Source organism: Anopheles funestus, chromosome 2RL (genome assembly GCF_943734845.2).
Source record: "Anopheles funestus chromosome 2RL, idAnoFuneDA-416_04, whole genome shotgun sequence".
NCBI classification, from domain to species: Eukaryota; Metazoa; Arthropoda; class Insecta; order Diptera; family Culicidae; genus Anopheles; species Anopheles funestus.
The window spans coordinates 88697808-88711390 of record NC_064598.1 but is presented as its reverse complement, the minus strand read 5'-3'; the positions used below and the strand labels follow the sequence as shown (position 1 = coordinate 88711390).

At 42.2% G+C, this 13583-nt stretch overlaps 4 protein-coding genes and 1 non-coding gene across 7 annotated transcripts in view; 4 read left to right on the top strand and 1 right to left on the bottom strand.

The window, feature by feature from the left end:
* Positions 1-84: 84 nt before the first annotated feature.
* Positions 85-157, bottom strand: Trnak-cuu (transfer RNA lysine (anticodon CUU)). Its single transcript has one exon. It is a non-coding gene; the product is annotated as a tRNA-Lys (tRNA).
* Positions 158-3091: 2934 nt separating this feature from the next.
* LOC125763717 (probable cytochrome P450 6a23) lies at positions 3092-5048 on the top strand. The gene is made up of 2 exons (XM_049427117.1): positions 3092-4461; positions 4535-5048. The coding sequence occupies exons 1-2, from the start codon at positions 3378-3380 to the stop codon at positions 4948-4950; spliced, it is 1500 nt and encodes a 499-aa protein (XP_049283074.1). The 5' UTR covers positions 3092-3377; the 3' UTR covers positions 4951-5048.
* Positions 5049-6087: 1039 nt separating this feature from the next.
* LOC125763715 (probable cytochrome P450 6a14) lies at positions 6088-8066 on the top strand. Its single transcript, XM_049427114.1, has 2 exons — positions 6088-7390; positions 7477-8066. The coding sequence occupies exons 1-2, from the start codon at positions 6310-6312 to the stop codon at positions 7896-7898; spliced, it is 1503 nt and encodes a 500-aa protein (XP_049283071.1). The 5' UTR covers positions 6088-6309; the 3' UTR covers positions 7899-8066.
* Positions 8067-8131: 65 nt separating this feature from the next.
* On the top strand, positions 8132-10696 carry LOC125763713 (cytochrome P450 6a8-like). The gene is made up of 2 exons (XM_049427112.1): positions 8132-9410; positions 9473-10696. The coding sequence occupies exons 1-2, from the start codon at positions 8330-8332 to the stop codon at positions 9901-9903; spliced, it is 1512 nt and encodes a 503-aa protein (XP_049283069.1). The 5' UTR covers positions 8132-8329; the 3' UTR covers positions 9904-10696.
* Positions 10697-11256: 560 nt separating this feature from the next.
* Positions 11257-13583, top strand: part of LOC125763711 (uncharacterized) — a 107067-nt gene continuing 104740 nt past the window's right edge. For all 3 annotated transcript variants that reach the window (XM_049427109.1, XM_049427108.1, XM_049427106.1), the window contains exon 1: positions 11257-12877. The gene's annotated coding sequence lies outside the window, so the exon portion shown is untranslated. The remainder of the gene's footprint in view (positions 12878-13583) is intronic.

The following is a 13583-nucleotide window of genomic DNA, read 5'->3' as shown; positions in this document are numbered from 1 at the left end:
TGTTGTAAACGCTGTCGAGTGGGTTTTTTGGGTCTGTTAATTAATAAATATATTATTATTAATAATAAAAAATATAGTTTCGAACGCCCAACGTGGGGCTCGAACCCACGACCCTGAGATTAAGAGTCTCATGCTCTACCGACTGAGCTAGCCGGGCTGTTGGATATTGAGAGTGCTTTTACACATCAGCCATAGTTATGACTACACAATGGAAGATTTTTACGCGCATTCGTATTGCGACGCCTGACTGCGCCGGCGCAAACCGCTACAAACGTACACTGAAACCTTTGTAAGCGCTGGTCATGTTGTGTTGTAGCTAGTGTTGGGTCAAGAGCGAAAGAGGTTTTTCAATCGCTCCGGTCATCTTATTGTACGCGCTCCCGCACACCCCACGGGAAAAAGGAGTAGCTGTATCGCAAGAATCGCTCCTGTGTGCAGCGCTCCTTGTGGTGCGAAACGGTGCGCTTCGCCCTTGCTAAAGTGCTGCTTGACCCAACACAACTAGCTACAACTAGTGTTGGGTCAAGTAACACTTTAGCAAGAGCGAAGCGTACCGCTCTCGCTCTCTGAAGTGTGCGGTGCGTTTGAGGTAGCTCCACACGGAGCGCTGCACACAGGAGCGATTGTGCGATGCGCTCCCAGGAGCGAAGTTTCGCAACACAAGGAGCGCGCACAATAAGATGACCGGAGCGATAGAAATACCTCTTTCGCTCTTGACCCACTGGCCTTATGAAATTTTTCACGTTTTTCCGTTTTTTTAATTTTCCTAAATTTTATATTCGTTTTTTTATTTAAAACATTATTTGAGTGAAAAGAAACTTATTTCAACCGATTTGCATTAAAATAAATCAATTTAATTTTTTTGCAAAATTTCTCAAAAAAATGGCAAGGGGTACCCCTTATGAAATTTTCGAGATGAATTTAAAAAAAAAAAAATTTTCCGATTTTTTATTCTGTTTTGTGTTTAAAGCATTATTTGAGTGAAAAGAAACTCATTGTAACAAATTCGCATTAGAATATATCACATTTATAAATTTTGCTAAATTGCTCAAAAATGAGGAAAATTTTACATTTTCTCAAACAGGGTATGGAACTTGGTTCCTCGAATAACTTCCGGTACGGACACCTGAGGGCATGGCTGTCCAAGAAGAAAATGTAGCCATTGATGCCATCTATCGACCACAGGTTAAAGATTGGCAATCCGTTGGATACCGACCGAGTTACAGCCAAAACTTGGTGCAAAAATGAGGAAAATTTTACGTTTTCTCAATAGGGTATGGAACTTGGCCCCTCGAATAACTTCCGGCACGGACACCTGAGAGTATGGCCGTCCAAGAAGAAAATGTAGCCATTGATGCCATCTATCGACCACAGGTTAAAGATTGGCGATCCGTTGGATACCGACCGAGTTACAGCCAAAACTTGCTGCAAAAATTAGCCTTATAAAATTTGCAAATTTTTAAAAGTTTTTTAATTTTCTTCAATTTTTTATTATTTTTTTTATTTAAAACATTATTTGAGTGAAAAGAAACTTATTTTAACCGATTGACATTAAAATAAATCAATTTAATTTTTTTTGCAAAATTTCTCAAAAAATGGCAAGGGGTACCCCTTATGAAATTTTCGAGTTGAAATTTTTTTTCCGATTTTTTATTCTTTTTTGTGTTTAAACTATAATTTGAGTGAAAAGAAAATGATTGCAATAAATTCGCTTTAAAATATATGACATTTAAATTTTTTTGCGAAATTTCCGAAAAAAGGAAAGGCTATAAACCTTACGAAATTTTCAAATGGGAGCGCATCGCACAATCGCTCCTGTGTGTAGCACTCCGTACGGAGCTACCTCTTTTTCGCGTGGGCTGTGCGGGAGCGCGCACAATAAGATGAGCGGAGCGATTGAGGTACCTCTTTCGCTCTTGACCCAACATTAGTTGTAGCGTTAATTTCGGTTTTTCAAACGAAAAGTGATTACTTTGTTCTATTGGTTTGTTGCATTAGTTCTGGGGAACGGTTTGTTGGCTAGAATACAACGTTGGTACGATTATCATTCGTACTACAGTCAGTAACATAACTATAAGACATCGTATGAATTTTTCATTTCAATTCAATTTTCAAATTCGCGAAAGCCCTAATTACAGAGTTGTGCACGTCGCGAAAATATGGCCAGGTCTCCAACCAGTTTCCAGGAAACTCGGACTAGGGTTGCAGTCCTCCTGCCACACCTGCATCCGATCTCCGACAGGTTCGAATGCACTTGATCCAGTCATCGAGCACGCTGTTTTCTTCTACGTCTCGTGCCGAACGAGTCGCTGACGAGCACCTTCGTGGTGGGGCATGAGTACGGCATTCTCGTCACGTGCCCCATCGATCGTAACCTTCCGGTGTTGACAACCATCAATATGTCTTGCCAGGAAGCATCTCAGCAAGCTGTTCTTTATTGTTTTCAGTACAACGAGTGTGTCGGAGATTTAAAAGTTGCTCCACTCGGTCCCGATACGAGCAAGAGAGATCACTCTTGATGAGAACTGAGACAACGATCTTGGTCTCGATCATTACTTTCGATCACCGTCGAACGTTCCACGAGAGACCTCTCGTGAAGAGTGCACGTGTGGAGAGGGCTGCGTAGCAGATCCAACAGAAAGTATGTAATTTGTGAACCTTTTTGACAAAGTTTCGTTATTCTTGGTAATGAAAATGTATCATTGAGAAATCTAAAAAAAAAGAATTCGTTTTTATACAAACAAATTTCATAATTTTCAACCTTACTCATCTGTATTGCGCGTACAAGTTGTTTGTTTTGGTACAAAACGATACATTCCATCCCCATATTCGCTGCCAAATTTCGCGTCCAAACAAACATGTTTCCTCTCATGTTTACGCATTGTTTGGCACATTCTAATAATCAACCCCCAGCCACCGTTTTGCCCAGGCTCATGGGACCGATTCGACTCATTCTTGGATTTATGCTTATGTCATCGTGTCTCACCTACCCTTTTATTCCGTTTCAATGAATTGAAGTGTTCTTCTTAATCTTATCTTCGTTTTTTTTTGCGTGTGTCAAAAACAACACTCATCACACTTCGATGGAGTACACCTCCCGTGGTCTCGATGTGGGCATGCTTTTTTATTAAGTACACACGCGTGCTTTAGGGTGCAACCACGGGGCAGAAAATAGTCAACTCATCCTGACACACACGGAATGGAATGAAGGCGCAGAAAAGGGCGATAAGATTTGGAAGCTAGAGATACCAATTCGCACGGAAGAGAATCTGTATTGGCGTCAAATCTCGCCTATAAAGAGAACCGGTTGGGGAAGACACAGTCAACAGTTTGCGGTGAACACTTTAATCAATCGAACGTGTTAGGTCTTGGTGAAAATGTTGAGTTTGTTCGATTTTACGTTCCTGGTGGCGGCACTGGTTGCCGGTTTGTATTACTATCTCGATCGGAAACGATCCTACTGGCAGGATCGTGACGTGCCCGGACCGAAGGGTGAGCTGTTGCTGGGAAATTTCGGCAAGGTCGGCACGAAGGAACACATCACGGTGCCGATGAAGAAAATTTATGATGAAAACAAAGGAAAGCATCCGTTTGCTGGTATCTATCAGTTTGTGAAACCGGTAGCCCTGATCACCGATCTGGAACTGTTGAAGTGTGTGTTTGTGAAGGATTTCCAGTACTTCCACGATCGGGGTACTTTTTACAATGAACGTGATGATCCACTGTCAGCACATCTGTTCAATCTGGAGGGACAAAAGTGGCGCTCGCTACGCAACAAACTTTCACCGACGTTCACGTCCGGCAAGATGAAGATGATGTTCCCAACGATCGTAACGGCTGGTAAGCAGTTTAAGGACTTTATGGAGGAAACCGTGAAGCGAGAGAATGTGTTCGAGCTTAAAGATTTGTTGGCCCGTTTCACGACGGATGTGATCGGTATGTGTGCGTTCGGTATCGAGTGTAACAGTATGCGCAACCCGGATGCGGAGTTCCGTGCGATGGGCAGAAAGATTTTCGAGATCTCACCCGGTACCTTCAAGACGATGCTGATGAATGGAATGCCATCCCTGGCGAAGATGTTGCGTATGAAGCAAACCGACCAGGATGTGTCCGACTTCTTCATGAACGCCGTACGGGACACGATCAACTACCGTGTGACGAACAAGGTGAAGCGGAACGATTTCGTCGACTTGCTGATCACGATGATGAGCAAGGACGAAACGAAGTCTGATGATGAGTCGCTAACGTTCAATGAAATTGCTGCCCAAGCGTTTGTGTTCTTCCTGGCTGGGTTTGAAACATCGTCCACTTTGCTCACCTGGACGCTGTACGAGTTGGCGCTGAATCCGGAAGTACAGGAGCAGGGCCGCAAGTGTGTGAGGGAGGTGCTGAAGAAGCACAACGGGGAAATGAGCTACGATGCAGTCGTCGATATGAAGTACCTTGATCAGATCCTGAATGGTAAGTGTTATTATCATGTGCATCATTTCGAGATTCTTATAATCTCAACGGGATTTCATTTTCGACTTTACAGAATCACTTCGCAAATATCCACCCGTTCCCGTACACTTCCGTGTTGCATCCAAAGACTATCAAGTGCCCGGTACTAAATCAGTGCTGGAAGCCGGTACAGCTGTTATGGTTCCCGTGCACGCCATTCACCACGATCCGGCAGTATTTCCCGACCCAGAACGGTACGATCCGGAGCGTTTCAGCCCGGAACAGGAAGCTAAACGTCATCCGTACGCCTGGACACCTTTCGGCGAGGGTCCGAGGATATGTGTTGGGTTACGGTTCGGCATGATGCAGGCCCGTATTGGACTGGCGTATCTGTTGGATGGTTTCCAGTTTGCACCGAGCGCGAAAACTGTCATCCCGATGGAGCTTTCTACGGAGAGCTTCATTATGGCACCGAAGGGAGGACTGTGGCTGAAGGTGGATAAGATATAAGCCATTCTAGTCATTTAGCCGTTAAGATCTGCTTAGAAAGTAGGATTAAATGTTATCTGTTGAAAGAGATTACCAAATATAAATGACTGTTTAAATTATATCAGACTTATCAGCTACAACGATATTTGACTGTTTTAAGCCTAATTGTGCTTCGGTTGTCTTATATCTGGTGCGAGAAAAAAATTAGACGAATGCAATGTTGTTGTACTCCGATAAGAACTTTAATCTTGCGCATTGTTTAATTACTCTAAAGTCATGTTTGTGAGAAGATATGGTTCATTTAATGCTATCTCTATTGCGGTATGTTGTGCTATCTGGGCATAGCATTATAAAACCTCTTCTCATATTTCTTTAATAAAATTTATAAACCATTTTAAAGACGATAACACGCTGAATGTAGGATGGTAAATGTTATTCTCCTAGACTTCCTATTAGCTGAGGCAAATTATATTTACCCATCTTGAAACATTTTCTATGTTATGTTAGTGATATATTCTATCAATATATTGTGTTGAGACTGAGAGTTAGAGGGAAAAAAGGACTGAGAATATGGTTCATTCAATATTTAGTCTCAAAAACCCGAAAAATGTTTAATAATGTTGGAGATGAGGAATTACTTATTTGAGAGACTTATTTGAGCTGCTTGTTAGCTATCTGTTACACTGTTGGGCTTGGCTCATACGTGTCGTGTTTTTTATTATTGTGATGAAAACTTCTTTACCATCTCTTGGATTCTTGTAAGAGCGATAGTACAACCATATTTTTCGGTATAAAATTATGATCGAAGAAGGTGCGAAGTATTTTTTCGAAACATAATTTGACAGTACAACGTTAAGCATTTCTTCTTTTAATAAGATAAAGCTGTGATGATTTTAATTTCTATCTCCTGTTAAGTTGTAACACCTTTAAGCTGTTTCATCTCATGCTTACTATCATTTTGCTGCAGGTCGTTATTGTATTTTATGAAATGCATTGTCATGGTGAATGGTGGCACTGCGATTCAGAATCCTACTCTCGTATATTTACTTGTCCTTAAGTCTCGCGCAAATAAAACTAGTTGTCTGGATGCTCTCGCAAGCTATACGCCGGCGATAACGAAACATGTTGATCACGGTGGAGCGTGAGTATGGCGTATTGCAACAAGCAAGAGATGCGCTATAAAGTGACCCACAATTGGATGAGTGTCTAGCAGTCGAGATCCATCTGTCATCGTGCCCGGTTGATTGTTCAACCGTTGGTGTTAGTTTTATACTAGTGATGCAATAAAAAAAGAAAAGGGGAGCGGTAATTACATTTCCGGTTATTGTAGCAGATAACAAGTTCAACGCCACAAAAAAAACGAAAACTAAACCAGCCATTATGGAGCCGCTAGACATTTTGATCTCGGTAGTGATGGTTTGCTTTGGGGTGTATTTGTTGATCGACAGGCGATTCCAGTACTGGACCAATCGTAATGTACCGCAGTCGAAGCCGGAATTGGTATTTGGCAATGTTCGTGAGGTGACCCAAACGATTCATTTGGCGGATAAGTTTCGGGAGATTTATAATGAGCTGAAGGGAAAGCATCCACTGGTGGGAGTTTATCTATTCTTCAAGCCAGTAGCCCTGATTACTGATCTGGAGCTGTTGAAGTGTGTGTTTGTGAAGGATTTCCAGTATTTCCACGATCGGGGAACTTATTACAACGAGAAGCATGACCCACTAACGGCTCATCTGTTTAATATTGAGGGCCAGAAGTGGAAAAATCTACGTAACAAGCTCTCGCCAACGTTCACGTCCGGCAAGATGAAGATGATGTTCCCAACGATCATTGCGGCAGGGAAGCAGTTTAAGGACTTTATGGAGGAAACCGTTCACGAGCAGGTAGACTTTGAACTGAAGGATGTAATGGCGCGTTTCACGACGGATGTGATCGGTATGTGTGCGTTCGGTATCGAGTGTAACAGTATGCGTGATCCGGATGCGGAGTTCCGTGTGATGGGCAGAAAGATCTTTGCCCGTCCCCGAGGAAAAGTGAAGAGTTTGGTGATCAACTCGATGCCACGACTTGCCAAGCTGATTGGTTTGCGTACCCTCGATCCGGAGGTGTCGGACTTCTTTATGAAAGCTGTACGAGATACGATCAAGTACAGAGTGGAAAACAATGTGCAGCGTAATGATTTTATGGACATTCTTATCCGGATGCGCAGCGATAAGGAGACAAAGTCGGATGACGGTACGCTGACGACTAACGAAATTGCTGCCCAAGCGTTTGTGTTCTTTTTGGCGGGATTCGAGACATCTTCCACCTTGTTGACATTTACGTTGTATGAGCTGGCGTTAAATCAGGACGCGCAAGATAAGGGAAGACGATGTGTCAAGGAGGTGCTCGAGCGGCACAACGGAGAGCTAACGTATGATGCTGTCATGGAGATGCACTATTTAGACCAGATACTGAAAGGTGTGTAGAGATGATAAGACCTTAACTCAGACATGTACATTTTTCTAGCGAGATTGTTAACTTTTTTTTGTTTTCTTATCACTCAGAGAGCCTTCGAAAATATCCACCGGTTCCAGTACATTTCCGTACAACTTCCAAGGAATATCAGGTGCCCGGTACTAAGACAGTGCTTGAAGCCGGTACCTCCGTCATGGTGCCCGTGTACGCAATACACCGAGATCCGGAGCATTTCCCCAATCCGGACCTGTTCGATCCGGACCGGTTTACTCCGGAGCAGGAAGCGAAACGCCATCCGTACGCCTGGACACCGTTTGGTGAGGGTCCGAGAATTTGTGTGGGACTGCGGTTCGGGATGATGCAGGCGCGTATCGGGTTGGCCTACTTGCTAACCGGATTTCGATTTGTACCGGGTGCTAAAACTATGGTACCGATGAAGTTAGACGTCAAGAGTTTTATTCTATCGCCTCAGGGTGGATTGTGGTTGAAGGTGGAAAAGCTGAGCACATGAGGTTTGGCTATAATGTTACCACTTTAGTAATAATTTAGAACTCCGCTAGGAAAAGAAATAGACATTAATATATTTAAAAGCAAAAATGCTACAAGAAAAAGTAAGTGTTTAAGATAACAAGCTATTAATATGAATAATAAATAGAACATTCAAATTTAATAAGTAAAATTGAAATATTTTTATGGCTACGTTTTCAAGGTCAAAATCGATTGTCGTGCACTGGTTTTGTTCGTGCGTTTCTTAACAGTTGTCAAGTATATATCAAGTATATACTCAAACTGATAACAACACTCTTAAAAGATGTCTAATGCACATGACAGACAGCGTGTAAATTTCAGATTACAAGCATCCCAGTGGCAAGTGAACCATTGCAAGTGCTACAAGTTACGATTATTCGCGGAACGTGTTCAATTGTTGGATCATTAAGCAAAATGGAATTCACGGATGTTGCAATAACTTTGGGGATGCTGTGTATAATACTCTATCTGATACTTGTACGAAGATTTCAGTACTGGACCGAGCGTAATATACCACAGCTAAAGCCAGAACTGTTATTCGGTGATGCGCGAGAAGTGGGCAAAGTTTGTCACATCGGAGAAAAGATTCACCAACTTTACAACGAGCTCAAGGGAAAGCACCCATTTGGTGGAATATACCTGTTCACTAAACCAGTTGCCTTGATCACCGATCTGGAACTGCTCAAGTGTGTATTTGTGAAGGATTTCCAGTACTTTCATGACCGTGGTACGTACTACAACGAAAAGCATGACCCAATGTCAGCTCATCTATTCAATCTGGAGGGACAGAAGTGGAAACATTTGCGAAACAAAATCTCCCCAACGTTCACATCCGGCAAAATGAAGATGATGTTTCCGACGATCGTGGCAGCTGGGAAACAGTTTAAGAACTATATGGAGGACACTATACAACAGCAAGGGGAACAGGAGCTAAAGGATGTGCTAGCTCGCTTCACGACGGATATTATCGGGACGTGTGCGTTCGGTATCGAGTGTAACAGTATGCGTGATCCGGATGCGAAGTTCCGTGTGATGGGCAGGAAGATCTTTACACGCACCCGTGGAACCTTACAGCAATTGCTCATGAATGCTTTTCCAAGTGTCGCCAAAATGGTGGGCATAAAGTTGATTGTTCCGGAAGTGTCGGACTTCTTTATGAAAGTTGTGCGAGATACGATCAAGTACAGAGTGGAAAATAATGTGCAGCGTAATGATTTCATGGACATTCTTATCCGGATGCGCAGTGATAAGGAGACAAAGTCGGATGACGGTACGCTGACGACTAACGAAATTGCTGCCCAATCGTTTGTGTTCTTTTTGGCCGGTTTCGAAACATCTTCCTCACTGATGACCTTTACGTTGTATGAGCTGGCGTTGAATCCGGAAATACAGGAACAAGCTAGAAACTGTGTTAAAGAAGTCCTTGATCGATATGGGGGAGAGCTAACGTACGAAGCTGCGTTGGAGATGGACTATTTGGATCGAGTGTTGAAAGGTTTGGAACTTAAACATTCTTTATTGCAGTGTCTTACAATATGCGTTATTCGTGTTTTACAGAGTGTCTTCGAAAGTATCCACCAGTATCGGTACATTTTCGCATCACGGCAAAGGATTACCTTGTACCAGGGACCAACTCAATCTTAGAACGTGGTACCTCCGTCATGATTCCCGTGCTAGGCATTCACCGTGATGCGGAACACTTCCCCAATCCAGAACGGTTCGATCCGGATCGGTTTACTCCGGAGCAGGAAGCGAAGCGTCATCCGTACGCCTGGACACCGTTTGGTGAGGGTCCGAGAATTTGTGTGGGACTACGATTTGGGATGATGCAGGCACGCATTGGATTGATACATTTGCTCACTAGCTTTCGATTTGCTTGCTGCTCCAAAACTCCGATTCCAATGAAGTTTGACATTACGAACACTATTCTCTCGCCGAAGGGTGGCATGTGGCTAAGGATGGAGAAGCTGACTAAAGATTGCGAATGATACTAAAGCATTGTTTATGATGTATAGTGTTTTTAGAATGGCAGATCCTTTGTTTCAATTAGTTTGTTGCGCTTGATCAATCTTTAATGGTGTTGATAAAGCTTTGACTATTGTGGAAAAAGCTCGGTTCCGGTGTCGGTGCGAATATCCACTACTGTTGCTAACTGTGCAATACACCTAGAGAAAAGAAGAAAGGAGAAATCATCACAAGGTAGTAGAATACAATTTAGACAAATAAACAATATAATTATCGATTACCGTAGTTGTATTAACGATGGTGCAGTTTTGCAGATGACTTTGCACTGGTGGGCTGTTAGACAGGAGCAATACGCCAACGAGAACAGCACACATTAACAACAACGTTTTGGTCATTTTGAGCTGCTGTGTAGTTTAATTTAGCAAACAGTTCTGTAACGAATGTTACCCCGGCCAATGATTATATACTCGTTGTACAATTCGCTTCAAAATTACACTTTTCCTCACAAAGGGTAGAATACCAAAGCAGTTCCCAGACAAATTTGACATTTACAATGATTGCTTATTGTTATTGGCTGAGTGGAGTTGTGTTTGGGAATTCTTTCATATCGCGCAAAAACCTTTTCCCCGTAATAAAACCATATCAAAAAGGCAAAAAAGTAGCTGGAATTTAAACAATGCAAAAAACAAACGGTTACGTTCATTGTTGTTGAAATGTTTCAACGAACGAAAGATTTGAATTGAAATATTTCGCAGCGGAGAAAATTTCTACAGGGCTTTCCGTATTGAATTTTGCACGACTAAACGATTATAGTATTTCTTTTTTGTTATGTTCTTGGCTGTAGATGCTACAGTTGTTGTTGAAAAAATGCCAAATAATAAAAAAAAAATGTTAAAGAAGGTGAAGATATTTTTTAATACCAAATAGTCGTTAAAATATTGCTTAATTTACATACATTAAAACGCATACACCGTCTTACCACGAGTTGAATTATGAATCAAATGCTAAAATACCAATTTAGTAAGCTTTCATCATGTTACGACTAGCAGCAGAAAAATCGTTAGTTAATTAGTTTTGATTTTGTAGAATTTTTGTTCAATTGTTTGGAATGATTAAAACAGAGCGTCAGCATATTGATTCAATCGAAACATTTCAAGTGTTAGTTTGAAGTATATAGAAGAGTACCGAGATAAGTGACATATTTGATTACAACCGTTTTTTGTTACCACTTTCCTCCTCTGATTTCCATTCCACGGCAGTTCCATGTCATTGAAAGCAACATGTGTTGGGTAATCATTTTTTTTTATTCACACTTCGTTGCTTTTTACGGTGCTGAATATCATATTTGAATTCAATTTTCTCTTTCCTTTCTGAATGGGAAAAAATATTTTTTATCTGCAAATTTAAATTTTTGTTAGAAGCGAAACACGCGTACGAACTATTGAATTGAAGAATTGATAAAATATTTATTAAACCTAACCCATTACACCGTCAAAGTCGAACTCATCATTATTTCTAAAGAGAAAAACATCAACAAACACACAACGGCGGAAGAAGAGAGAAAAAAAAACCATATCAAATCGATCATCTTCCGGTAGCATCACAAAAGCATCCCAGGTTTTGGTAAATGGGGCCAAACAATACGCTGATTTTCCACCTACGCAAGAACGGCCCCGGTAACTCGAACTCGCAAGAAACTACGACAGGAAAGAAAAACATGGTGAGAAAATTAAAGAAAAACATCTGCATGAAGGCATCTCCTGGAAGCGCAGGACAGTGACTGTCGGCACTGCAGGAAGTTCGTTTCACCAAAGAGTGAAAGTAGCAAACCAAAGCTTGAAGAAAATTTCCATGTCGATATCGTGTTTTGCGGTATGGGCTGCTGGTTGCCTGTATGGGAAGGTTTACGCCAATGGGAAAAAGGGGGGCATACGGGGTTACATACACCCACCGGGAGCTGCCTGTAGCTTTTAGTATAATTTCATAAAAATAACACCGTCACCGGGTTTGTGGGTACGCATCGTACTCGTCGGTCGCAGCGCGTTACCATGCTTTCGTTGCAATGTAACATGCCCACTTCCCGCAACCCAACCGTGGGGAGGTTTCGGTGTGTAATAATCAGAGGAAAAACCACCCTCCCCGGTATAAAACAACCCCCCAAAACCGTATGCAACCCAGCTGTATGTTGAGGTTAGATTTTATTTTGCCTCCCAAAAACTTTACAACTCACCACCACCACCATCAACCTCCGACATTTCTGTTTTCTTGCTTTTTTTTCTTGGCAAGGCAAGAAGGGATGTGTTTTTGTGTGATGTGTATGTGTGAAGGTAGCGGAACAAATGATGCTGATGATGGGTTCGGGTCGATCGTAAATCCTACAACAGCAGCATAAGTATATTATTAACCAGCTCGTAAGCGAATAACGGACAACCAACTGTTCTCAAAACCTACCCTTCCCCAATTGCTCGGGTGGTTGATGATTTGATATTTCATGTGTTTTCACCCCGTTCCCATTCAAGCAGCAGCAGGGTAGCAACCACGCGTTGCTAAGGGCAACGACAGCTGTTTTTCGCTTCGTTCGGCTTCGGCTATTTTTGCGCACAATTCGAGCACGAAAAGCTCCAACGTAAAGCTTCCGATAACCGAACCGAGCGACGGTTCCCGGTAGCGAGCTTTTCGCCCATTTTCGTACAGCATCCAACAAGCGAAGGACGGAAACCGAAAGCCGTTCGGATTCGCACAGCATCCAGTGGCTTGCGGTGTTGCATTGTTCGTCCTTGCCAGTCAGTCGTGCAGCAGGATACGCGTGTGAAGCACACAAAACACACACCAACTCTGTGCTCCAGTTTGTTCACGCACTCAAGTCAGGTTAAGGTTAGGTGTTTGCGCGCGCGTGTGCGGAATATTCTTCGAGTTTTACGGCTACCGTGTGTGTGTGTGGGTGTGTGTGTTAGTATGTATGATTCGTGTCCTTTAAGTGTCGCTACAGTTTAGTGGGTAAGCACATACGATCTAAGTGTGCCAGTGGGCCATCTTCCCCCGTGATCGATGATGAGCGTGAAAGTGAAAGGATCTAATAAAAGGAAAGAATAATAACAAAACAAGCTTTCTTTGGATAAATGCACGTGTCTGTGTGTGTGTTGTATATAAATAAGTAATTAAAGGTATAATTAAATTCATCAAAAAAGACAGTTCCTAATTATCCAATTAAAGAAAACTTCAAAAAAAAATCAACCAAAAGCACTTTTGTCCGTGGAAGAAGCATTTTAAATGTTCGATGATCAAAACAGCTGCCTTTTTTGTGGAGTCTTCATTTTTTTGTGGTGGCCAAGTACTAAACGTCTTTCAGAGCGCTATTTTGCCTACGGCGAATTTTCCTTAATTTTAAGCACAAGCGTGTCACGGCAAAAGTTTGAATTCAATTACACAAACGGTTTATTACAAAATTTTTGGGGAGTTTAACCCCGACGCCTATACGCGCGAGTGAGTTTCACTCTGTTTGTGTGTGTGTGTGTGTGTGTGTGTGTGTGTGTGGGCTGTGTATTAATGTATGTGTGTGTATCTATAGGTTGTGTACGTGTGATCTATCTGGAATTTGTGAAGCGTGCGTGATTTTGTGTTGCGGCTTTAAAATTGCCCCTAAAAAGTGAGATGTGTTTCGGTGAAGTATCTAAATGGTGCTGAGGGTGGTTTTTGGTGCAGT

Bases quoted from the DNA above. Each gene is read 5' to 3' on its own strand.
- LOC125763717 (XM_049427117.1), top strand. From the start codon at position 3,378: ATGTTGAGTTTGTTCGATTTTACGTTCCTGGTGGCGGCACTGGTTGCC. The intron at 4,462-4,534 runs GTAAGTGTTATT...TCGACTTTACAG, and splicing joins CCTTGATCAGATCCTGAATG to AATCACTTCGCAAATATCCA.
- LOC125763715 (XM_049427114.1), top strand. From the start codon at position 6,310: ATGGAGCCGCTAGACATTTTGATCTCGGTAGTGATGGTTTGCTTTGGG. The intron at 7,391-7,476 runs GTGTGTAGAGAT...CTTATCACTCAG, and splicing joins TTTAGACCAGATACTGAAAG to AGAGCCTTCGAAAATATCCA.
- LOC125763713 (XM_049427112.1), top strand. From the start codon at position 8,330: ATGGAATTCACGGATGTTGCAATAACTTTGGGGATGCTGTGTATAATA. The intron at 9,411-9,472 runs GTTTGGAACTTA...CGTGTTTTACAG, and splicing joins TTTGGATCGAGTGTTGAAAG to AGTGTCTTCGAAAGTATCCA.